Below are 24392 nucleotides of genomic sequence, written 5' to 3'. Positions count from 1 at the left end.
AAAAAAAACTTGAAACGTGTACTGTGTCATAGCACTTGCATGTCATTGCTCTTTTGTTGATATCGATTGCTTCCATTGTCCTCTTTTGTAAGCTGCTTTGGATAAAAGTATCTGCTAAATGTCTAAATGTAAATAATACGTCCATCTCCTGTTGTCTCTCATATCAAAATCCAGCTGTTTTGGCCTGTAAATGGTGCTTGATCTGTGCAGATTTCTCTCTTGTTTCAGACCAGATCACATTTTCATCCCTCATGGATTATTGTGATGTTTTATCAGCTGTTTGGACTCTCATTCTGACGGCACCCATTCATTATTCACTATAGCTGCATTTCCATTACCCCTTAAATTACACAAATTGAAACTGTGAATTGAAAATATGCCTAATGGAAATGCGTCAATTGCGCAAAAACTCCCATATATCACGAAAATGAGGTGGTTTTTCAGGCAATTCCAAAAAGAAATATTTCACAAAACAGCAATGAAAACTTTTTTTCACATTTACAGGTAACACTTGATTAAATTTTGCCAAATTCCCACAAGAATCAATTGCCATGACTTATCTTGAGAAGAAAAAATTACGTTTTTGTCGCATCTCATCATAAGTCACTGTCATTTCACAATACTCTTTAATCGACATTTATAAAATATCACCCAAGTTTTGCACAAATCTGTAATGGAAATGCACCTTATAGCAATATTTGCTTTCTTAGCTTTCTAAATAGGTGTCATTGAGGCAAAAACAACACTTGCAGTAGGCTACTGTAATTAAACATATTGTTTTAGATACTTAAATGCATGTTATTTACAATCAAATAAAAATGTACTTTAAATTTATATTAAATGCAATTAGTTAAACTGTAAAATGCTTTTTCCAGCCCAGCCAAACAGAATTAAAGTACATCTTTATATATAATTTCATACTTTTCTTTGTGAAATATCACAACTGACAGAAATATAAAAGACTAAATTACACTACATAGCAGGCAGTTCACATATACGTTATTTGTAAAATTAGTTTATTTCAGACAGGCAAGGAAAATAAATTGGCTGGAGTTGCAGTGTAGTGCATCCAAAATAGAAATGCTGCCAAAATGGCCTTAGTAGACAATGCCAGTGCAGACAGCGCCATTGATTATAGCGGATCTAAAATGGATCTCTAGCCATTTTCCATAAGACCAAAGTACTGAAATGAACAACATGCACAGTGAGAAGGACACAGACTGAGACAGAGGTGTTTAAGAATTTTTCTCAGTGTTTAAATTACACCAAAGTGTTTAATTAATTAAAAAGAATATTTAAAATGCATGTTAAAAAATGTATGTTTAATTACACATTTAGATGGCAGAAAAACATGCCGCAGCACTTTCCAAACCACACGCTTTTCAAGATACACATGCAAATTTGTCTGATGCTTGACGCGATTGTGGGCACCAGCAAGTCGATTGTGTGTTTACTTGATATAATATTTGATGTAGAAATTGAGAATCACTACAATTATTCAATATATCTTGAGACAAAGGTCTTCTTAATGATTTTCAGTTTGGTTTAAGATAATTAAAGCAACAGTTTTTAAATAGCGAAAGAATATGCAAAACTATGATATTTGAGGTAAAAAGCACCCCTGCTGTTGGGGCTAAAAGGCACAATAATTAACATGCGAATTAATAGAAGGCTGATTTTCCATTCGTTGACATGACATTGTTAGATTCAGATGGTAAATATCATATATTATGTTGGGTGTCCACCTTAAAGATATTTAAAGCATGCTATTAATCATATCATATAATAACATATAATTAGTTGTTACTTCTGTAAATCTAAATTAAATTACTATGGGATCTCCTTCAATGCTTTCAGAATCTCCTTTTTGAAATTATTTTGTTTCTGTATTTTAAAATAAGTTTTATTTTAACATATTCTAATGACAGTATATTTATTGAACAAAAAACCATTCTTTTATTTATCAAAATAAGCAGAAAATAGTACAAGTGATTGTTTTGAACATGTATTAACTCAGACATTATTAACAAACATTTTAGCTAAAGTATTTGTATCAACACTGTGTACATCACTCATGCACAAATTTGATTTTTAAATAAAATAAAGACCTGCATGATTTGAACCTTTTGCTCCATTAATGTTCAATACAAACATATATTTTTTCTGAAATCATACACTTTGGGTGCAGTGAAAAGCACTTTTTTTTTCTTAGGGTGTGCTTTTAGACCTGTTACCCATATATAATTTTATTTTCTCCACTGGCCATACAACCAAAATGTTTATATTCCACTATAATATATATTTCAAATGAGAAAACTGTCCTGTTTTAGCACTTACTGTGACATACTGTAATGTCATACTGTATATTTGCATACTACCACCATGATAATCTTGGTTATGTCATTTGTACCAGTTAATCTTTCTTCCCGACCAGAATCTGTGATTTAACCGCTTCAGATGTCAGGCAGATATTTTGATTAAACTGCATGTTCAACAGCAAAATCCATTTGCTCCAGAGAACCTCAGTTTATCCCAAAACTGTAAATCTATAAATATCTTTCTCCATATCCTCATCAAAATGAATAGATCTGTTTCATTGCATGCAACAATCCACTCTGGACATCCTATTCAAATGTGTTTTATTTACTAAATTCTGCATTATGCTGATTTTAAGAAAGCATAGAGGTGGTTGTGATGATTAATCACTGTAAACATGCATGACAGACACAAATCTACTATTCAGAAAAGCAGTTCAGAAGTAAATGAGTATGAGTATGAGTAAAGCAGCATCTCAGTGCCATACTGTACCGCACTAGAAAACCACTATCACTAATACCATATTAACCCAGAAAGGAATGAATCACAAAAGCGCACACTGTAGCCACTGGGTGCAAGTTCGAAAAATATATTTGTGTGGCAATAATCTGATTTCTGCTCTCCATCTGTCTGCAGACATAGACAATTAGCTTCTGCCGTGGGTCATCCGGTCAGATTCAGCTCTCTATCACAGACTTCTGCATGCAGAAATCCCTCTGAATGTATCTGCTTAGTGTTTCTGTGTGCTAACTATAGGACGTTCACCATATCACACTGAATATTTTCCAGTGGGAAACACCTGTTTTTGTCTGTATTCACATAGAAGCTTTGCATTCATTGACTGCAAAAGCTGCGAACACTTCTAACACATCAGTCGCACTAATTACCATGGATGTATAAAAATACATTGGCTGCTGGATATATTTTGTGGATATTCACATTGCCAATTTAGTGCAGCTCCAAAACCAAATCATAAAGAAAAAACATTTAATTTCTCCAAATGTGACGAGATAAAAATGCAAATTTAACACTCACCCAAAATCACTCATGGTTTTATTATTGTTAAAGTGTAGTTTTACTACAAACACCATGGTTAAACTATGGTTAGTGTAGTCAAACCATGGTAAATTTGTGGTTACCATGATATAATAACCTCATTTTTTTTTTTTTTTTTTGTACGGCCAACATACAAGAAGACTTGTGAGTGCTGTGAGTCATATACGTTTCTCTATGCCGTTTTTGCCTTTGATTTACAATTTGCTATTTCTTTATTTCCTCTATATCTTTATGTATATTACATTGCAAGGCAACTGCTTATTTCAGCTCAAATATGCACATTATTGCTGTCTTTTTTCATTTTTATTGTGTTGATGTCCTATACTGACAATACAAATGTAGAGCATTTTTATATATTTATTATATATTATATTTTTTTTTCTTAGGGTGTGCCTTTAGACCCATTGTACCCATTAAAAATACATTACCTGCTGTATATATTTCGTGGATATTCACATTGGCAGTTCAGTTCAGATCTAAAACCAAATCATGACAAAAAAACATGAAATTTTCTTTTATAAAAGTATAAATTATAAATTTATAAAATAAAAGCACAAATTTACCAGTAACCCAGTCATGGTTTTATTATAGTTAAATTGTAATAATCATGTTTTTTGACAAATCACGGTTTTACTACAAATAGCATTGTTAAACTATAGTTAGTGTAGTCAAACCATGGTAAATTTGTGGTTACCATGATATAATAACCATGTTTTTTTTTTTTTTTTGTTTTTGTAAGGCCAACAAACAACAAGACCTTCAATTCATTCTCATTGTTAAGTGCTGTGAGTCATATGAGTCTCTATATGGTGTTTTTGCTTTTGATTTACAATTTACTATTTCTTAATTTTATGCATAATACATTAGAAAGACAGCTGCTTATTTCAGCTCAAATATGCACATTTTGCTGTCTTTTTTCATATTTTGTTGATGTCCTATATTGACCATACAAATGTTGAACATTTTTGTATATTTAAAAAATATATTATTTTAGCTAAAGTACTGTGTGCCTTTTATCCCCTGTGTGTGTCACCTCATACATAAATAAGATTTTTAAACAAAATAAACAGCCTGTATGATTTATTTTCACACAAAAAATATATATTTTTTAAAGCTCCATAAATGTTCAACAGAAACATGTATATTTTTCTGCAGTCATACACATTGGGCACAGTGAAAAGCACTTTTTTGTGCCTTTAGGCCCGTTGTACCCATAAAAAAATACATTAGCTGCTGAAAAATTAAGTTTTTCTACAAATACTATTGTTAAACTAGTCAAACCATGGTTTTATTTGTATGGCCAACATACAACAAGACTTTCAATTCATTCTTATTGTTAAGTGCTGAAAGTCATATCAGTATCTATGTGGTGTTTTTGCCTTTAATTTACAATTTGCAATTTCTTTATTTCCTCTATATCTTTTATGCATATTACATTAGAAAGACAATTGCTTATTTTAGCTCAAATATGCACATTAATGCTGTCTTTTTTCATTCATATTGTGTTGATGTCCTGACAATACAAATGCTGAAAATGTTAATATATTTTAAACGATATGTAAATTTTTATAAAACATTTAAAATTGCAGTTTCTTTCCATTTTTGAGAATGTATCTTAATTTTGTCTAAAGTTTGTGTTTATGGGGTATACTTAAATGAAATGGGCCCAATTTTTCAAATTAGCAACAAAATATCTTGACAGATTTACCTGAATAAGCTTTTTTTTTTTAATTAAACATTTACGATTTCTCAAATACAGTGGTTTCTGAGCTTGTTGCAAATTTTTACATTGAATGTGGTCATTTTTTTGTGAACAGAGGCAGTATATAAAGTCAACAGAAACAACATTATGTTGTTTTTCATTTGTTTCATTCATTTTTATTTTCTTTCTATAAAGTTTCTATACTCTGACGTTTGTAAAATCCCTGTCAATCCCCAATTACAAGCGTGCATAAATGTAACAGTGATGCTTGCCTTAATAAATGTCACTTATACATTTGCATGTGACAAATCAATAGACTGAAATGCAATAATGTAAGCTAAAAAGCAATTGATTAATTGTGCATCAATTCATACAGTACACAAGAAAAATGCTTAATGTAAGTGCACTAATGAAATGTATGATGAAAGTGCTAACCTGGCTGCACTCTTAAACATGAATAAAGAAAAAGCATCTAATTACTGGGATGAGCTGCAGATTCTTGGAGGGACCGGGATGTTAATGGGACGTTACAGTCAGTTTCCCTTCCAGCTGCTTTGTCCCATTCATTGCTATAGCATGAGGCAGAAGCACAAACACACTGGCATCATGACCCACTTTTACATCCAGACACCACAAACACAGTAACAGACAGTTTACTAGCCATGGCTCAGTTTAACCCATGCAATCGAGAGAAAATAAATAAATAAATAAATAAAATAAAATTCTCTGTTTCCGGGAAGCTGTAAATAGAGCTTAGTGCAAAAACACAAAATCCAGTTCCGTTTCAAAAGGTTTATCTTCAGCCCCACAACTAACACTCAAGAAATTCAGTTCAATTTAAAATGCAAACACCATTGCACATTGATCAATAGTCTGCAATATTAATTTGCATGAAAAATATAGCACTGATTCAAAAAGCTTGTTGTGCGCCATCATCTCCCCTCAAGATATTTCCATTCAATTTCATGGAGATTAAATACAGTTAGTAAACCTGTATGTCATTTCCTTTCTGTATAATAGATTTTTGAGATAATGCCTCTTTGGCAAGGAAAAATAATCTTGGTTATGTCATTTGTACCAACAATAAAAATCTACTAATCCACAATCAGACATCACTCTTTCTTTTTAGACTTTAAATTAAAGAGATATATTCACATTCATAATATGTATATAATTAAATGCTCATTATTTCAGTATGTTTTAAATAGTTTAATATGTTGAACATGTATGTTTGCGGTATAAAACAAAAACTGTAAAATGTAGAACACAATGATTATTTGCTCATTTTTAATATGTGAAGGTCAAATTTTTCCAATTAATGTCTATAAATCATTTGAAAGCTGAATAAATTAGCTTTTCATTGATGTATGGTTTGTTAGGCAATAGGACAATATTTGGCCGAGAGACAACTATTTGAAAGCTGGAATCTGAGTGTGCCAAAAAATCTAAATACTGAGAAAATCACCTTTAAAGTTGTCCAAATGAAGTTCTTAGCAATGCATATCACTATCAAAAATTAAGTTTTGATATATTTACGCTAGGACATTTACGAAATATCATCATGGAACATGATCTTGTCCGAATGATTTTTAGCATAAAAAAAAATTGATACAAATAGACTGGTTTTGTGCTCCAGGGTCACATATATTGAATTTATTGACTAACATATGACCAGTTAAAAGTAAAAATATAGAGTAGCCTAACTGCATTTGAACTCAAAATAAAAAGTAGACCTTTAAGAATACATTCTCAATAGGTCTTTCCTGATTCCCAAAAAGAAAAAAAAATGCCCCTTTAAGACATCAAATGTGACCCTGGACCACAAAACAAACCTTAAGCAGCACGGGTATATTTAAAGCAATAGCCAAAAATACATTGTATGGGTCAAAATTATTGATTTTTCTTTTATGCCAAAAATAGGATATCAGGTAAAGATCATGTTCAGTGAAGACATTTTGTAAAATTCCTACCATAAAAATATCAAAACGTAATTTTTGTTTAGTAATATGCATTGCTAAGAACTTCATTTTGACAACTTTAAAGGTAATTTTCTCAATATTTTGATTTTTTTGCACCCTCAGATTCCAGATTTTCAAATAGTTGTATCTCGGCTAAATATTGTCCAATCCTAATCCTAACAAACCATAGATCAATCGAAAGCTATTTATTCAACTTTCAGAAGATGGATTAATCTTAGTTTCAAAAAATTTGACCCTAATGACTGGTTTTATGGTCCCAGGTCACATATAGAGTATAGACTAGAGTTACTAGAGTAAAAGTTGTGTAAAATAATGCTGTTTTTTAAAGAACAATAACCATTTTCTATATATAACTGATCATATAATGAGCCACTCTACTGCTTTTTTTTAATTTATGACATTTTCTGAAGGATTCCCTGCATCCGAATACTCATATTGGGTCCCTTGTTAAAAATGCTTTTTGATTCCTATTACAATTTCCATAATTTTTTTTAAGAATACATTCTAAATAGGTCTTTCTTGATTCCCAAAAAGGACAAATGCCCCTTTAAGACATCAATTGTGACCCTGGACCACAAAACCTTAAGTAGCACGGGTATATTTGTAGCAATAGCCAAAAATACATTGTATGGGTCAAAATGATTGATTTTTCATTTATGCCAAAAATAGGATATTAAGTAAAGATCATGTTTCGTGAAGACATTTTGTAAATTTCCTACCGTAAATATATCAAAACTTAATTTTTGATTAGTAATATGCATTGCTAAGAAATTCATTTGGACAACTTTTAAGGTGATTATCACAATATTTAGATTTTTTTTGCACCCTCAGATTCCAGATTTTTCCAGATCTCGGCCAAATATTGTCATATCCTAACAAAGCATAAATTAACCTGCATCCGAATACTCATATTGGGGTCCCTTGTTAAAAATGCTTAAGGGATTCCTATTAAAATTTCCATAATTTGGAACCAATCCTAAATGCTTAATGGAAACTGCCTTTTGGATTTAACAAAAAAGTACACATTTAAGAACACATTCTCAATAGGTCTTTCCAGATTCCCAAAAAGAAAAAATGCCCCTTTAAGGACCATAAAACCAGTCATAAGTAGCACGGGTATATTTGTAGCAGTAGCCAAAAATACATTGTATGGGTCAAAATTATTGATTTTTCTTTTATTCCAAAAATAGGATATTAAGTAAAGATCATGTTCCGTGAAGACATTTTGTAAAATTCCTACCATAAAAATATCAAAACGTAATTTTTGTATAGTAATATGCATTGCTAAGAGCTTCATTTGGACAACTTTAAAGATTTAGATTTATTTATTTATTTTTATTTTTTTTGCACCCTCAGATTCCAGATTTTTAAATAGATGTATCTCGGCCAAATATTGTCCTATCCTAACAAAGCATAAATTAACCTGCATCTGAATTCTCATATTGGGGTCCCTTGTTAAAAATGCTTAAGGGATTCCTATTAAAATTCCCATAATTTGGAACCAATCCTAAATGTTTAATGGAAACTGCCTTTTTGGATTTAACAAAAAAGTACACATTTAAGAACACATTCTCAATAGGTCTTTCCAGATTCCCAAAAAGAAAAAATGCCCATTTAAGGACTATAAAACCAGTCATAAGTAGCACGGGTATATTTGAAGCAGTAGCCAAAAATACATTGTATGGGTCAAAATTATTGATTTTTCTTTTATTCCAAAAATAGGATATTAAGTAAAGATCATGTTCCGTGAAGACATTTTGTAAAATTCCTACCATAAAAATATCAAAACGTAATTTTTGTATAGTAATATGCATTGCTAAGAGCTTCATTTGGACAACTTTAAAGATTTAGATTTATTTATTTTTTTTATTTTTTTGCACCCTCAGATTCCAGATTTTTAAATAGTTGTATCTCGGCCAAATATTGTCCTATCCTAACAAACCATGCATCAATGGAAAGCTTATTTATTCAAAAATATGACTGGTTTTGTAATCCAGGCTCACAATTAGATTTTTTAAGAAAATCTTGTACATCATCCCAAAGAGATTTTCTTTAACAATCCAGAATAAGACATTTTATCACCACACAAATAGAGTTCTGATGTAATTATGCAACACTGAACCAGACTCTAGGAACCTATACAGTATGTTTCATTCCTTCCATGTTATTCTTATTTAATCCTATTAGTATTGGTCCTAAATTATATCTGATGTGGAATGCCAATAGGAATCCTGTACACAATCCTGCAGGATTTTAAGTAGGTCTTTATAGCAACACAATAAGCTCCTTTCTCAGGGGATTTTTAAATATTTGAAATATTTTTCTGTAGTATGCAGTCAAAGGATATAGATCTGAGGCAGTAGAGGTCATGTGACAGACTGCCTAAGGCCTTCGACAAATGATGTTCAGTGATGAGAAGTGGATGCTATTAAGTGAGTAGCATCATGTATGTGAGTGTCTAATCTGTAATGCACCGCATCAGTGTCTCCTCAGGGCCTGCAGGGCTGAATCACACGCGTCCTGATGCGCAGGCCGAGCTCGCCCATTCACATTCACACACATCCATACAAAATAACACATTACACCAGAACCGAATCAAACACACCGAGTGCTGCACGCTTCCTAGGCGTCCCCTAATTTCAGCCTAATTTCATTTGCATAAACCGTACTGTAATACTGTCAATCTGTCCGGTGGTTCTCTGAAGCGCATCTCAGCGACGGCGCGCGCGTCCAGTTAAAACAGCAGCGACTCAAAGACGCTCGGAATAAAGCGGTGCTTACCTAAAAAACAGTCCCCCACGATGTGCCACGGTCCCCAAACCTCAAATCCGCAATCATGGTCCTACATATTTCTCAGCGCGACCTCTCAGCATCAGCAGCCGTACAATAAAACGACAAGCTCCGATGATGCTGCGTAACACCGCCCTCCTCTCGCTGTCAGAATGATGCTGCGTAACCCCGCCCCCTTCCTTCCTACTGTCAGAGTGATGCTGCGTAACCCCGCCCCCTTCCTACTGTCAGAATGACCTCATCACATTCACTTCACTCACTGCAGTCCTCCTACACACTAGATAGATAGATAGATAGATAGATAGATAGATAGATAGATAGATAGATAGATAGATAGATAGATAGATAGATAGATAGATAGATAGATAGATAGATAGATAGATAGATAGATAGATAGATAGATAGATTCAACTATATGCAAAGGAAATAAATCAGAGCTCAAGGCTTCTGTACAAACACACGCAGTCATGCTTTTTGATTTATTAACATTTATTTTATGAATGTTACATTTTATTCCTACTAAAGTTGTACATTTTAATTAAAATACTCGAAATGTTACAACCCACTACTTTTTTTAATTTAAAGCAATTTAATGTAGAAAAATTATATCACAAAAATAAAATAAAATATGTTGCTTTTTTCCTACATGGTTACTAAATTTAAATTAAAATATTTGAAATGTTACAACCCACTATTTTTTTTTCTTTTTATTTAAAGCAATTACAGTAAATGTAGGGAAATTATATCACATAAAATAAAATACAATTAAATATTATAAAATTAAAAATATATATATAATAAAAATATCTTGATTTTTTTTTCCTGCATGGTTACTAAACATATACATTTTAATTAAATACCTGAAATGATACAACCCACTTTTTTTGTATTTAAAGCAATTAAATGTAGGAAAATTATATCACATGAAATAAATAAAAATGTTTATTCTTTCCTGCGTGGTTACTAAATGTATACATTTTAATGAAAATACTTCAAATGTTACAACCCACTGCATTTTTTTAATTAAAGCAATTAAATGTAAGAAAATTATATCACAAGAATCAAATCAAATCAAATAAAATAAATAAAATAAAAATGTTTATTGTTTTCCTGCATGGTTACTAAATGTATACATTTTAATGAAAATACTTCAAATGTTACAACCCACTGCATTTTTTTTTTATTAAAACAATTAAATGTAGGAAAATTATATAACAAAAATAAAATAAAATAAAATTAAATTAAAATGTTTTTTTTTCCCCTGCATGGTCACTAAATATATAAATTTTAATGAAAATACTTCAAATGTTACAACCCACTGCATTTTTTTATTTAAAGCAATTAAATGTGGGAAAATGATATCACAAAAATAAAATAAAATGAAAATTAAGATGTGTTGATGAAAAAAGTGACAGATACAAGACAATTAGTTAAAAAAGTAAACACACATGAGAGACAGAGAGATTAAAAAAACTAAAAAGGAGATTGAAAGTTCAACAGATAACCTTTAATTATTTTAGCCAGTCGATTTAAACTTTTTTTATGTGGTGATGATGACTGGCCATATAAAAAATTATTGTTGTCCGTGGTTTCAAAATTTGGTGTAGGTGTGTGAAATGGCCTGGATAAGTGTGAGATTTCCCGGCCTGAAATTTTGTCCCAGTCCGCCCCTGTATACATTTGAATGAAAATACTTGAAATGTTACAATCCACTACATTTTTTATTTAAAGCAATTAAATGTAAGAAAATGATTTAAAATAATCTAAAAAATAAAATAAATAAAAATGTTTATTTTTTTTCCTGCATCGTTACTAAATATATGCATGTTAATTCAAATACTTCAATTGTTACAACCCACTACATTTTTAAAAGTAAGAAAAATGACATCACAAAAATAAAATAAAATAAACTATAGCATTGCAATTACTGTGTGAATCGATGTTTGCCATGACGTCACATTGTCTCTTAACTGTGTGTCATTACTTGGATAATGGCTGTTTGTGTGCAGTCTGCTTTGGCTCTTCTAATCAGATCTGACTGAACATAGAGCACTTTCTTCTGAACTCTTGGCCATAAGTACGAATCCACTTGTTGGCAACTAGAATGAGGAATTCAAAGGAAGCAGTTTTTTACAGTGCGTAAAGAACAGAATGTCTTTCTAGACCTGGATGCTTGAAAGCTCTCTTAAATTTCCAGTACACTGCAAAAAGTGGCAACCTTCAATTTTTACATATATGCATATACACCATTACATATACACCATTTTTTATGGAATAAAAAAATTATGGAGTCAAACTATGGACTATATTTAAACATCTTTTATGTGAAATATCTTATTCAGGTCAGTACTAAATAAAAAATAACATGCATTTTCTATGATCCCTCTTAATACGCTAAAATAAACTTTTCACTCCTAATCCTAATCCTAACAAACCATACATCAATCGAAAGCTATTTATTCAACTTTCAGAAGATGGATTAATCTTAGTTTCAAAAAATGTGACCCTAATGACTGGTTTTATGGTCCCAGGTCACATATAGAGTATAGACTAGAGTTACTAGAGTAAAAGTTGTGTAAAATAATGCTGTTTTTTAAAGAACAATAACCATTTCTATATATAACTGATCATATAATGAGCCACTGTACTGCTTTTTCTCATTTATGACATTTTCTAAAGGATTCCCTGCATCTGAATACTCATATTGGGTCCCTTGGCATTACTATTAAAATTTCCATAATTTTTTTTTAAGAAAAACCTTCTAAATAGGTCTTTCCTGATTCCAAAAAAGGAAAAATGCCTCTTTAAGACATCTCTTTAAATAAAAAATAACATGCATTTTCTATGATCCCTCTTAATATGCTAAAATAATTCATGTTTTACAGATTCTGTAAACTTTTCACTTCAAAAGCAATTCTTTCATTGCATTTTTTCCTATAAGTACTGATTAAATAATAAAAGTATTAATTCTCATTATGCAAAATTTGTTTTTCTTTTGATTTTGATTGTGTTGGTCTTGATTTCTCATTTGTATAACACATAGTGTTGGGGAAAGTAATACATTACAGTATTGAGTTACTCCCTAAAAAAAGTAACTAATTACGTTACTTAGTTACTTTTTATACAAAGTAACACATTATGTTACTTTTGCATTACTTTTTAAATCTGGGCAGGGCTTGCTTGTTTCTTTTAAATATAAAAAGTTCTATTTTTGGCAAATGAAAAAGCCTTTTTACACCAAAAGAAGTAACAATGTCAACTCTTCAGCAATAGAAAAAAAGGGCAAACAAATGTTAGATTATCTTGAGTAATTTTTGCTTATTAGTATGGATAAATTGGATCATCGAAGGCCAGCAGCAAAGACATCAGTTAATAAAATGGGATTAAATACATAAAGGATATTTGTATTATTGAACATATTTAATTATTGCAGGTTTGCGTTGAATTTAGCAGTTTTTATTCATTTTGAGGAACACTGGATCTGTTGTTTAGTGAGTGAGATGAATTAATGCATGTTCACATTTATTCTAGAACTAAAGTAACATCTTACAATTTCTCTCAACATGGGGACAGGAGAGCTTTTAATCAATAAATGGGGGAAAAGTAACTCAAATATTTTCTTGTCAATTAAAATCAATGAGTTACTTTACTAGTTACTTGGAAAAAGTAATATAATTACTTAACTTGCATAACACAAGCCTCACAGAGCACTTACCCCATTTACTGCCTACAAACACAGGACACGCTGCATGCAAAGTTCTGCCGTCTTCATTTCCATTTCTCAGCAGGTTAAACCACAATACTGCTGTACCCTTATGAAACAGATGAGAACACATGTGAACACCTGTTAGTGTAAGTAAAGTCAGTTGTTAGCACTGTGTGCATAAATAAAGCTGCTTCAACTGACTCTCTTTGGCTGAAGAGCTGCACCAACATCAGGAAACACTGTTGCTCCACCGATGTCTACATCACTCATCTACAACAAAACTAATGACTGTCAATGATCTGAAAGTGCGATTATTTAAATTGATAAAATAATTGGTTAGTTTATACTTGCTCACATAGATTAGAACAGTAGCAATCCTGCCTCCTCTGAGCTGGAAGTCTGAGTCATTGGTCAACTGTGAAAAGACACAAAGTTATTAAATAAAAAGTGTATATGCTCTATTATACAGTATATCTTCAAACAGGACCAGAGGAATAACAATAACACATATTTACAAAGGTTAACACCTTCATGAAATACCTTTGAGTCATAATGTGGTTCATACTGGCCTCCAATTCCATAATTTGCAATCTGTAAAAGAGTAAATAGTTGACTGAACTGTAACCATTTATGCTTGGAATTCAACCAAAGAGTGATTTGGTGAAATAAACACCTGGAGATCCTCTGCTGTCTCCATTTCTAGACCAGAGACAGCAGCGATTCTCCGGTTGATCTGAGTGATCGTGGGATGTTCGTGTTCAGAGAGCCACGCGCTGAGAGATGGAGAAGACAGCCATGTTAGGAACTACCATACATCAAACAGGCAAAAATGTGCAATAAGTTTGTCATACAAAAGATTTAACAACCTAAAAAAAACTAGTCATGCTATATTTGTGAGAAAATCTAAGAATCACATGCATTTTTAAAGTGATACTCTATCTAAAAATAAAACAAAAGTCCCTCATGTGGTTCCAAAACTGCAAGCAATTCTGCATAACACAAAGTAAGACGCTTTGAAAAATGCTAAAAATAAACAACACTTAAGCTCTCTGACTTCCAGTGCATCCCATTCAGCGGAAAAAAGTCAAATACATTTTAAAAATACATCCTTTAAAACACTTTTACATATTTTTGTAAATATACTGTATGCTTTTTTTATAATAAAATTGTATTAATACAATTAAATATATATTTTTAAATAGAAAATATATTTAGTTTCAACCCTCATATGCCAAAATGTATTTCCTTTATTATAAGAAATTCCTTATTATATATAGGAATCGATACATTTCAGCCCAAGAAAATACATGCACATCACATTTAAAGAAAAAATTTATTGTAATATTATATATTCTTTAAATGTGACATGTATTTTCTTGGACTGAAATATACAAAAATGCTTTTAAAAATATATATTTATACTAATTTTATTTTTGTAATGACCCAAAATATATTGGTAGAAAGAATATTTATAATTTTAACAAATGTATTTTTTGTCCATTTTTGTATTTTAAAATATATTTAAATACACATTTATTGTTGTATGAGATAGACCAAAACCAAAAAAAAAAAAAAAAATCGAAATATCTAAAAACAAAATGTATAAAGAAATAAAAATTACTTGGAAAGACAGGAGTGTGAATAAATGAAGACAAATGTTTAGTTTTGTTGTTTAGGCTTGCACCTTTTTGACACACGAGAGGCAGCAGAAACTTTTTCCCCAGAGACTGGATCTATGACTTTAGCTCTGGAAAGCTAAATATAAAAAACAGAGATGTGTTGAATTAGATGAACATGATTAATTACTTATTATATTTAATATAAAAAATGGTACAACTACTTGTCAATAACATCAGTTAATAATATCATGTAATTCCCATTCCTACAAATACACTCTTAAAAATAAAGGTTTTTATTGGAATCATTGGGTTTATGAAGAACCTTGAAGATCCATGGAAGCTTTCAAATGCAGAAAAGGTTCTTTATAGTTGAAAAAGACTATTTAAATTATTTTTTTCTTCAAAATGGTTCTTTTAGGAACTGTTCACTGAAATGGCTCATTTATAGCATTACTACAAAAACACCCTTTTGGAACCTTTATTTTTAAGACTGTGCGCATTGTAACAACAATTTGTTGAACTTAAAAAAATTTGTTGCCCTGCTGCCTTAAAATGTTAAGTTGAATCAACTCAAATATCTAAGATGTCACTTAGCACAACTTAACATTTAAAAGTTGACTATACTTTTTTGAGTTGACTGAACATAAAATTTTAAGGCAGTCAGGTAACAAATTATTTTAAGTTGACTCGACAAAGAGTGTTTTACAGTGCACACACACACTGAATTTTTCCTGTACCTTTGGCCTGGCCAGTGTTTTGATGGTGTCGATTTCTCCTTCAGAAAGAAAGTCATGGTATCGCAGTATCGTAGGCTCGTCCCACTCCACTTCCTCTTTAAATATCATCAGCGGGTTTCCTCTTCCTGTCCTGTACCTGCACACCAGCTTTCTCTGTCTTTGTGGCGTCTGTAAACCCTAATGCAGCATTACTCCACGTTCGCACATTTATTAGATCTTATTAGACACTTCACATTTGAAAACAGGTTAAAATGCATTTGATGAGGCTTTCACTATTTTAATAAACATTAGATTTGAGTAGATGTATGCATAAAGTGTATTATTGCATTATTCTATTTGATTTTTTATTTATTTATTAATTTCTTAATTAATAATTCAGGACTTTGGTACACTTTATGGTTTGAAACGGCTTTGTAAATTTATGCAAACACACAATCTTGCAGTACATTCACATGATTCCACACTGTAAATAACTATTTGTTCAGTCAACTTAAAATAATTTGTTCAGGCAACTCAAAAAGGTTTAACCAATTGAAAATGTTAAGTTGTACAAAGTAACAATTTAGATATTTGAGTTGATTCCACTTCAAATTTTAAGGCAGCTGCACTGTAATAAAGCAATTTCTTGAGTCAACTTAAAATAATTTGTTACCTGGCTGCCTTGAAATTTTAAGTTCAGTCAACTTAAAAAGTTTAGCAAAATTAAAATGTTAAGTTGTACTAAGTAACAATTTATATATTTGAGTTAATTTAACTTATAATTTTAAAGCAGCTGCCACTGTAAAAAAAAAAATCTTGAGTCAACTTAAATAATTTGTTCCCCTCCATGTCTTAAAATGTAAAGTTCAGTCAACTTAAAAAAGTTTAGCCAACTTGAAATATTAAGTTTTGCTAAGTGACAACTTAGATGTTTGAGTTGATTCAACTTACAATTTTAAGTCAGCCAGGTAAAAAACATTTTTATTTAGTCAACTTGAATATCTAAGTTGGTACTTAGTACAGTGTAAAAATGCATTGACTAAACTTAAGGTAACAGAAGTTAAGGTAACAAATAGTTTTAAGTTGACTCAACAAATTCGAATTAAAAAATTTTTTTTTTTTTTTTTTTTTTTTTTTACAGTGCACATGAAAGTTATTCTTTGAAAGATTATAGAAATACTAAATGAAGAAAATGAAGAATGTGAATCGTTGTAGATTTTCTCAGCCTGTACTCACCATCATAGGCTTCTTTCCAGTGCATAGAGCCTCATATGTTTTGTCAATTGAGTGCTGAGCTGAGTAAAGTTGAGGGCTGTATTTAGCAGTCCAGTTCTTAATGCTCTCTATTATGTGTGTGTACAGTTCAGACTGAAGCTGATCTCTCCTAGTGGCCTCTAAGAACGATTGTAAATTAGAAGCATTATAAATGATGATGAATTAGTGCAATTGTTACAAATTATCTTCATTTAGTTGTTGATGGTTATTGGTAAAGTACACTGCTGACATGTACCATCATTAAGATTTGCGTTATTATACATAATTGTTTAGAAGCTAACATACAGTGGGAACCTAATGTGTGAGGCCATAAAAATCTTGGATTTAAAATCTATGCAATTCTTTAAAATAAAAGCAATAAACATAGTTTGACATGGATCATTTGAACTCAGAAGGTTGAGTCTTGTTGCTTTCATCAGGAGGACTTCATACTGTTATTAAACCAAACGTAGGTCCCACTGTATGTTACAAATATAGAAAACATCATCAGGTGATTCCTGCACATCAAAACAATTAGTTAATGATATACAATAATATAATAAAAATAATGTATTTTAAGAATTACATTAAATTGTAAATATTAAAATGTTTAAAAAACATTTCACATTTATTAATAAAGGGGTTTCAACCATAGCTTTTTTATTTTGATTTATTTGTTTGTTTATTCATTCATTCATGCTGATCAGATGTGAATATACAGTGAGGAAAAAAATAATTTGATCCCCTGCTGATTTTATAAGTTTGTCCACTGACAAAGAAATGATCAGTCTCTAATTTTAATGGTAGCTTCATTTTAACAGTGAGAGACAGAATAACAAACAATCTAGAAAAACGCATGTCAAAAATTTAATTTTAATGAGTGAAATAAGTATTTGATCCCCTTTCAATCAGCAAGATTTCTGGCTCCCAGGTGTCTTTTATAGTCAACACGCTGAGATTAAAGTCTCTTAAAGTCTCTCTTAAAGTAAGTGCTCGTAATCTCAGCTTGTTATCTGTATAAAAGACACATGTCCACAGAAGCAATCCATCAATCAGATTCCAAACTCTCCACCATGGCCAAGACCAAAGAGCTGTCCAAGAATGTCAGGGACAAGATTGTAGACCTACACAAGGCTGGAATGGGCTACAAGACCATCGCCAAGCAGCTTGGTGAGAAGGTGACAACAGTTGGTGCGATTATTCACAAATAGAAGAAACACAAAATAACTCTCAATCTCCCTCAGTCTGGGGCTTCATGTGAGATCTCACCTCAGATCTACAGGAATCAGCTCAGAACTACACAGGAGGATCTTGTCAATGATCTCAAGGCAGCTGGAAACATAGTCAACAAGAAAACAATTGGTAACACACTACACTGTGAAGGACTGAAATCCTGCTCAAGAAAGCACATGTACAGGCCCAAATGAACATCTGAATGTTTCAGAGGAAAACTGGGTGAAAGTGTTGTGGTCAGATGAGACCAAAATCCAGCTCTTTGGCATCAACTCAACTCGCCGTGTTTGGAGGAGGAGGAATGTTGCCCATGACCCCAAGAACACCATCCCCACCGTCAAACATGGAGGTGGAAACATTATGCTTTGGGGGTGTCTTTCTGCTAAGGGGACAGGACAACTACACCACATCAAAGGGACAATGGACAGGGCCATGTACCATCAGTACCAGGACACTGAAGCCAGCCAGGGCATTAAAAGTGGGTTGTGGATGGATATGACCCAAAACACATGGCCAAGGCAAGAAAGGAGTGGCTCAAGAAGAAGCACATTAAGGTCCTGGAGTGGCCTAGCCAGTCTACAGTCCTTAATCCCATAGAAAATCTGTGGAGGAAGCTGAAGGTCCGAGACGATCTGCAAAGAGGAGTGGGACAAAATCCCTCCTGAAATGTGTGCAAACCTGCTGGACAACTACAAGAAACATCTGACCTCTGCGATTGCCAACAAGGGTTTTGCCACCAAGTACTAAGTCGTGTTTTGCGAAGGGGTCAAATACTTATTTCACTCATTAAAATGCATTTGAAATGTGTTCTAGATTTTCTTGTTGTAATTCTGTCTCACACTGTTCAAATAAACCTACCATAAAAATTATAGTCTGGTTATTTCTTTGTCAGTGGGTAAAATCAGCAGGGGATCAAAAATTTTTTCCACACTGTAGGTGAAACAAAACCTCTGAATTAATTACCATTCTTATAAACACCTTACCTTCCCCATATGAAAATGAAGCAAGCTGGTAAATAACCTCCTCTTTAGTGATGACAGCTTCCTCACCCTCATTCAGTTTCCTGAGGGTTTCCTCCATCCAGAGGACGGCGTACTGAAAGCGCCGATTGAGAGAAGAGATCACGGCGATATGGAAAGTTTCATCTGGATCCAGTGTTACATTGTGGTTCGTTTCTGAAAAGCCACACATCAAGCTGATATCATTGAAATCTTGAGAGCCATAAATACTGTATAAACCAAACCACAGATAAAAGTGCCCATTAAAATCTCCATTACATTCTTGTCCTTAGATATGACTCAGTCCAGTGTAATTCTTTTGTATTTTTTATCATCAAAAAATTATTTGTGCGAGAACAAATAAAGCCACCATGAAACCCACCAGAAAATAAAGAGATGTTCCTTGGATCTAATCTGTACATTTCTTGCAGTCTAACCAAAGCCATCACTACACCTTCTACATCTCCTGCACGGGGGAGAGCCTGAGCTGAAGATTTCAGGCTTGCCAAAGTGTCTGTGAAACATGAAAAATGTTACTGACAATGACTTCAGTTGTTAGATTATGTTTAATTTTTAGCTTTGCCTCTTCCAAGTGATTCCATCAGTTGATCTTCACCGATAATCTACCATTAAAACAATGATGAAGCCCCTCAGATGCCTCAAAAACAGCACAAGTCTTCATAAAGTCATTTTTTATGACCTGAATCATAGACATAGAATCAAACTTAAGTTGGCTTGAAAAAGCCTAGCCAGAACATTTGAAGTAGTTTTAATAAGTAGTTTTAACAGCTTGAAGTTTAGACACTAAAAAGCAAGCAAACAGGGTCAAAGCTTTTGGTAACGTATTTATCATGTTGTTAGCATCTTTCTAGCATTATTAGCAAGTTACTAGCATGTTTCTAGCATGATTAGCATGTTACTAGAATGGGGGTGGTTGCTAGGGTGTTGCTATGCAGTTGCTAGGGTACCCAGGGTGGTTGCATGGGTGTTGCTATGTGGTTGCTGTGTGGTTTCTATGGTATCCAGGGTGGTTGCTAGGGTTCCTGTGTTGGTTGCTAGGGTGTAGCTATGTGGTTGCTAAGGTACTTTTGGTGGTTGCTGGGGTCCTTGGGTGTTTGCTAGGAAGTTGCTATGCGGTTGCTAAGGTACTTTGAGTCATTGCCATGCAGTTGCTAAGTACTCAGAGTGGTTGCTGGAGTCTTACTAGCATGTTGTTACCATGATTAGCTACTAGCATGATTCTAACATGATTGACATGTTACTAGCATGATTCTAGCATTATTAGCAAGTTACTAGCATGTTTAACATGTTTCTTGCATGTTGCTATCATGATTAGTAAGGTACTATCATGATTCTAACATGATTTGCATGTTACTAGCATGATTCTAGCATTATTAGCAAGTTACTAGCATCTTTCTAGCATGATTAGCATGTTACTAGCATGGGTTGGTTGCTAAGGTGTTGCTAGGGTACTTTGGGGGGTTGCTAGGGTGTTGCAATGTGGTTGCTAAGATACTCAGAGTAGTTGTAAAGGTGTTGCTATGTAGTTGCTAGAGTATCCATGGTGGTTTCTAGGGTACCTGTGTTGGTTGCTAGGGTGTTGCTATGTGGTTGCTAAGGTACTTTGGGTGGTTGCTAGGCTACCTGGATTAGTTGCTAGGGTGTTGCCATGTGGTTGCTAAGGTACATTGGGTGGTTGCTATCCTACCTGGGTTAGTGGCTAGGGTGTTGCTATGTGGTTGCTAAGGTACTTTGGGTGGTTGCTGGAGTATATTGGGTGGTTGCAAGGGTGTTGCTATGGGGTTGCTAAGGTACTTTGGGTCGTTGCTATAGTGTTGCTATGTGGTTGCTAAGTACTCAGGGTGGTTGCTGAGGTCTTACTAGCATGTTGTTACCATGATTAGCAAGTTACTAGCATTTTTCTAGCATGTTGCTATCATGATTACTAGCATTATTCTAGTATGATTAGCAAGTTATTAGTATGTTTCTGGCATGATTTTTCAAGCCAATTTAATAATTCATAACACAATCATATGTTTTGAGAAAGCCCAGTTTCTGAATGATACGTTGGAGTTGTGTTCTTCTCCTCAAACCTTTTGCACGTCTTCCTTCGATAAGTTCCAGCGTCGCGGCCCCGACTTGATTTAGCTTTCTCACCAGCTGAAATGCTGCAAGAGGATTGCTGATGAACTTCTCTGGATCTCTGCGAGAGTCATCAAAGTCATCCTCAAGTGCTTTCAGAGCCCTGGTAAATAAATGATATCAATTTTAAAACACTGAAAGATTTGTAACAGACTTCTGTAGTTAAAACAAATACAAAACTGAACTTAGTCTCATTGTTTGATAGATTCAACTTCTTAGGGTTAATGTACGATTTCTGAGGCATTAAAATGAACTAGTATTAATAATTTGTAAACAGTTTGAATGAGGAAATGAATGAGAAATGATGAAAAAGCTGGGCCAAACTGGGACTCGCCTAAGAGCTTAAAATCAGATCAGACTGGATCAAGCTCTGAAAAAGCATTCCTGGTCATTTTTATTTTATTTTATTTTAATAAACACAATATGTGTGACCTTTTTAAAAAATTGAGATTTATACACCAAAGTATAAATGCTTATTACTAATAAAAAATAAGTTTTGATATATTTACAGTAGTAAAATTTACAAAATATCTTCATGGAACATGATCTTTACTTAGTATCCTAATGATTTTTCGCATGATAGATCATTTTGACCCATGCAATGTATTTTTGGCTATTGGTTTTGTGGTCCAGGGTCACATTTGTTCTGTCCTATACAAGTTCAGGTTTGACAATAAATAATAATGCTAAAACCGGAAAAAAGCTTTGACAGAACAACGTATATTAAATTATATTAGTATATTAATTATATTTAACGCTGCTTTTAGCAACCAGTGAAAGCACAGCACATATTTATATCGAGTTATACAGGCATCTAGTGGGTATACTCTGGTATTACAGATGATTTTATTTCTTTCCAGCAGATGGCACTAAACTGCCTCCATTTCTATCCTGTTAAACATTTTCTCAGATATTGATGTCAATTGCTCTTTATGCTCTTTATACTTGGAAAATGTACCCCACATCTTTTCGCACTGTAAAAAGAAAAGATACGCTCTCATTTTAATTTGCATTTTGAAAATTTGTTTTTGGATATTTTGATTATGATAATATGAATAATAAAGCTTTCGTTATTAATCTATTTATATTACTATTTAGGTTTCACATTCAAAAGTTTACATTTACTAACAAAAAAAAAAACCCTGTTTCACAGTGTTTTATAAAGAAGTGGAAAACTATTTCTGTACTATTCTTCATAGGACTAATAGAAAATCAATTAAAACTGTCAGTCTTCAAAATATTTGAGAAGGGTAAAGGTCATGCATCTCTTTGAAGTTTCCCTGACTTTATAATATCTGTTGTATTTGTCTGTATCTGTGGTTTAAAGCATAAATAATAATAAAAAAAAATCTGCCTCCATTAAATAGGTTTTAAAAATATATAGGCAATATACAGTAGTCAACATTCGAAGTGGATCAAAACCTTTCATCAAATTTGTCCTAAAACCAAAAAGAATACCCATTCTTATCTTAGGACAACTTTTGATTAACTTTTTTGATCCACTTCGAATGTTGACTACTGTATATCCCTGGACCACAAAACCAGTCATAAGGAACAATTTTATGAATTTGAGATTTACACATAATACAATATGTGGCTGAAGTACATTTATTTGAAAATCTGGAATCTGTGCAAAAAAATCTAAATATTGGGAAATGAAGTTCTTAGCAATGCATATCAAAAATTAAGTTTTGATATAGCTAAAGTAGGAAATTTACAAAATATCTTCATGGAACATGATCTTTACTTAATATCCTAATGATTTTTGGCATAATTAAAAAATATATCATTTTGACCCATACAATGTATTGTTGGCTGCAAATATACAGTACATGTGCCACTTAAGACTGGTTTTGTGCTCCAGGGTCACTATATGTATGAATGTATAATATATAGGCCTAGTTAAATATACTTCAATACCATGAAATCCATTCAAAATACAAAAAAAAGTGATTTTAAACTAAAATATATTCTTGCGAGTATTCATGTAACTTTTAAACGAAGAGCATTGGGGGTTAATTAAATCTACAATATTTTATTATTAAGGAAATATTAGCTAATATAACATATAACCAAAATGTGCATGCTTTTATTAATAAAATGCTCCATGCATTTTCTAAATATTAAAATTTGACACTTGATTTTATTACTTTAACTATTTTTTCCCCTTTTTTCTTTTTAAAATTTCTGACTTCTGAAACGTTATTTTCTGTTTGTACAGCAGTGACTTAAGTAACACTCACCTTCTCAGAAGGTCTGCTTGGCTCTCCACTGCTTCTATATGTTCACGAAGACTTTTAGCAAACTCTCTTTTAATGTCAAAAAGTTGAGTCATATGATCTGCAGACAGCATTTCATTTCCAAACAGGTGTTTTAGCACTTCTTCAAGAACATACAGTACAGTACATGGTTGAGATAAGAGATGTCATAAACTTACTGTTTTCCCTTACCAAAAAGAAGTATACTTCAAGTTTATTTTAGAGTTCAAGTATATTTTATTTAGTAAGTATACAAATATCAATGTACTAGTAGTACACTCCTTGGGACTAAATTGGCCCACTTTCTATATAAAAGAATAGTTAAAGTATAACACAACTAGTTCACATCTATGGTTTAGTTTGTACTGCAAGTATACTAAAAGTGAACTTAGAGGTATACTGGTAGTTTACTAATTAAATACTTGTAGCATTTTTAGTGCATTGCTGTATAGTCTCAGTAAACTACTAGTTTAGTAGTTTTATACTGCAAGAATACTCATAGGTTTTCTTTAAGTATACTACTATGTCCCTATTTAGATATTAATTTGTATATATTTTGTAATATCTTTGATACAAAACATCAAAAGAAAAATCAGTGTATCTGCTTGCAAACAAAAACATTT

The 24392-nt window shown here is 32.4% G+C and overlaps 2 protein-coding genes across 2 annotated transcripts in view; both read right to left on the bottom strand.

The window, feature by feature from the left end:
* LOC141292253 (janus kinase and microtubule-interacting protein 2-like) overlaps positions 1–9972 on the bottom strand; it is a 49294-nt gene extending 39322 nt beyond the window's left edge. The window contains exon 1 of the mRNA XM_073824254.1: positions 9835–9972. The gene's annotated coding sequence lies outside the window, so the exon portion shown is untranslated. The remainder of the gene's footprint in view (positions 1–9834) is intronic.
* A 1241-nt stretch (positions 9973–11213) lies between these two features.
* On the bottom strand, positions 11214–23846 carry LOC141291966 (prolyl 4-hydroxylase subunit alpha-2). Its single transcript, XM_073823955.1, has 13 exons — positions 23755–23846; positions 21463–21614; positions 19752–19883; positions 19355–19546; positions 17121–17278; positions 15906–16082; positions 15234–15304; positions 14223–14322; positions 14090–14140; positions 13905–13964; positions 13751–13819; positions 13559–13655; positions 11214–11942 (listed from the first exon to the last, which is right to left on the bottom strand). Exons 1-13 carry the CDS (start codon positions 23844–23846, stop codon positions 11872–11874), a joined length of 1422 nt encoding a protein of 473 aa, XP_073680056.1. The 3' UTR covers positions 11214–11871.
* Positions 23847–24392: the final 546 nt, after the last annotated feature.

Source organism: Garra rufa, chromosome 19 (assembly GCF_049309525.1).
Source record: "Garra rufa chromosome 19, GarRuf1.0, whole genome shotgun sequence".
Classification (NCBI taxonomy): Eukaryota; Metazoa; Chordata; class Actinopteri; order Cypriniformes; family Cyprinidae; genus Garra; species Garra rufa.
Note: the sequence above shows the minus strand (reverse complement) of the source record. Positions and strands in the feature narration are given on the sequence as shown.

Excerpts from the sequence above, each read along its gene's own strand:
- LOC141291966 (XM_073823955.1), bottom strand. The coding sequence starts at position 23,846 with ATGACTCAACTTTTTGACATTAAAAGAGAGTTTGCTAAAAGTCTTCGT. Across the intron at positions 16,083-17,120 it reads CTGGAAAGAAGCCTATGATG|GGTTTACAGACGCCACAAAG; the intron begins GTGAGTACAGGC and ends ATGCTGCATTAG. Across the intron at positions 15,305-15,905 it reads AAACACTGGCCAGGCCAAAG|CTTTCCAGAGCTAAAGTCAT; the intron begins GTACAGGAAAAA and ends TTTTATATTTAG.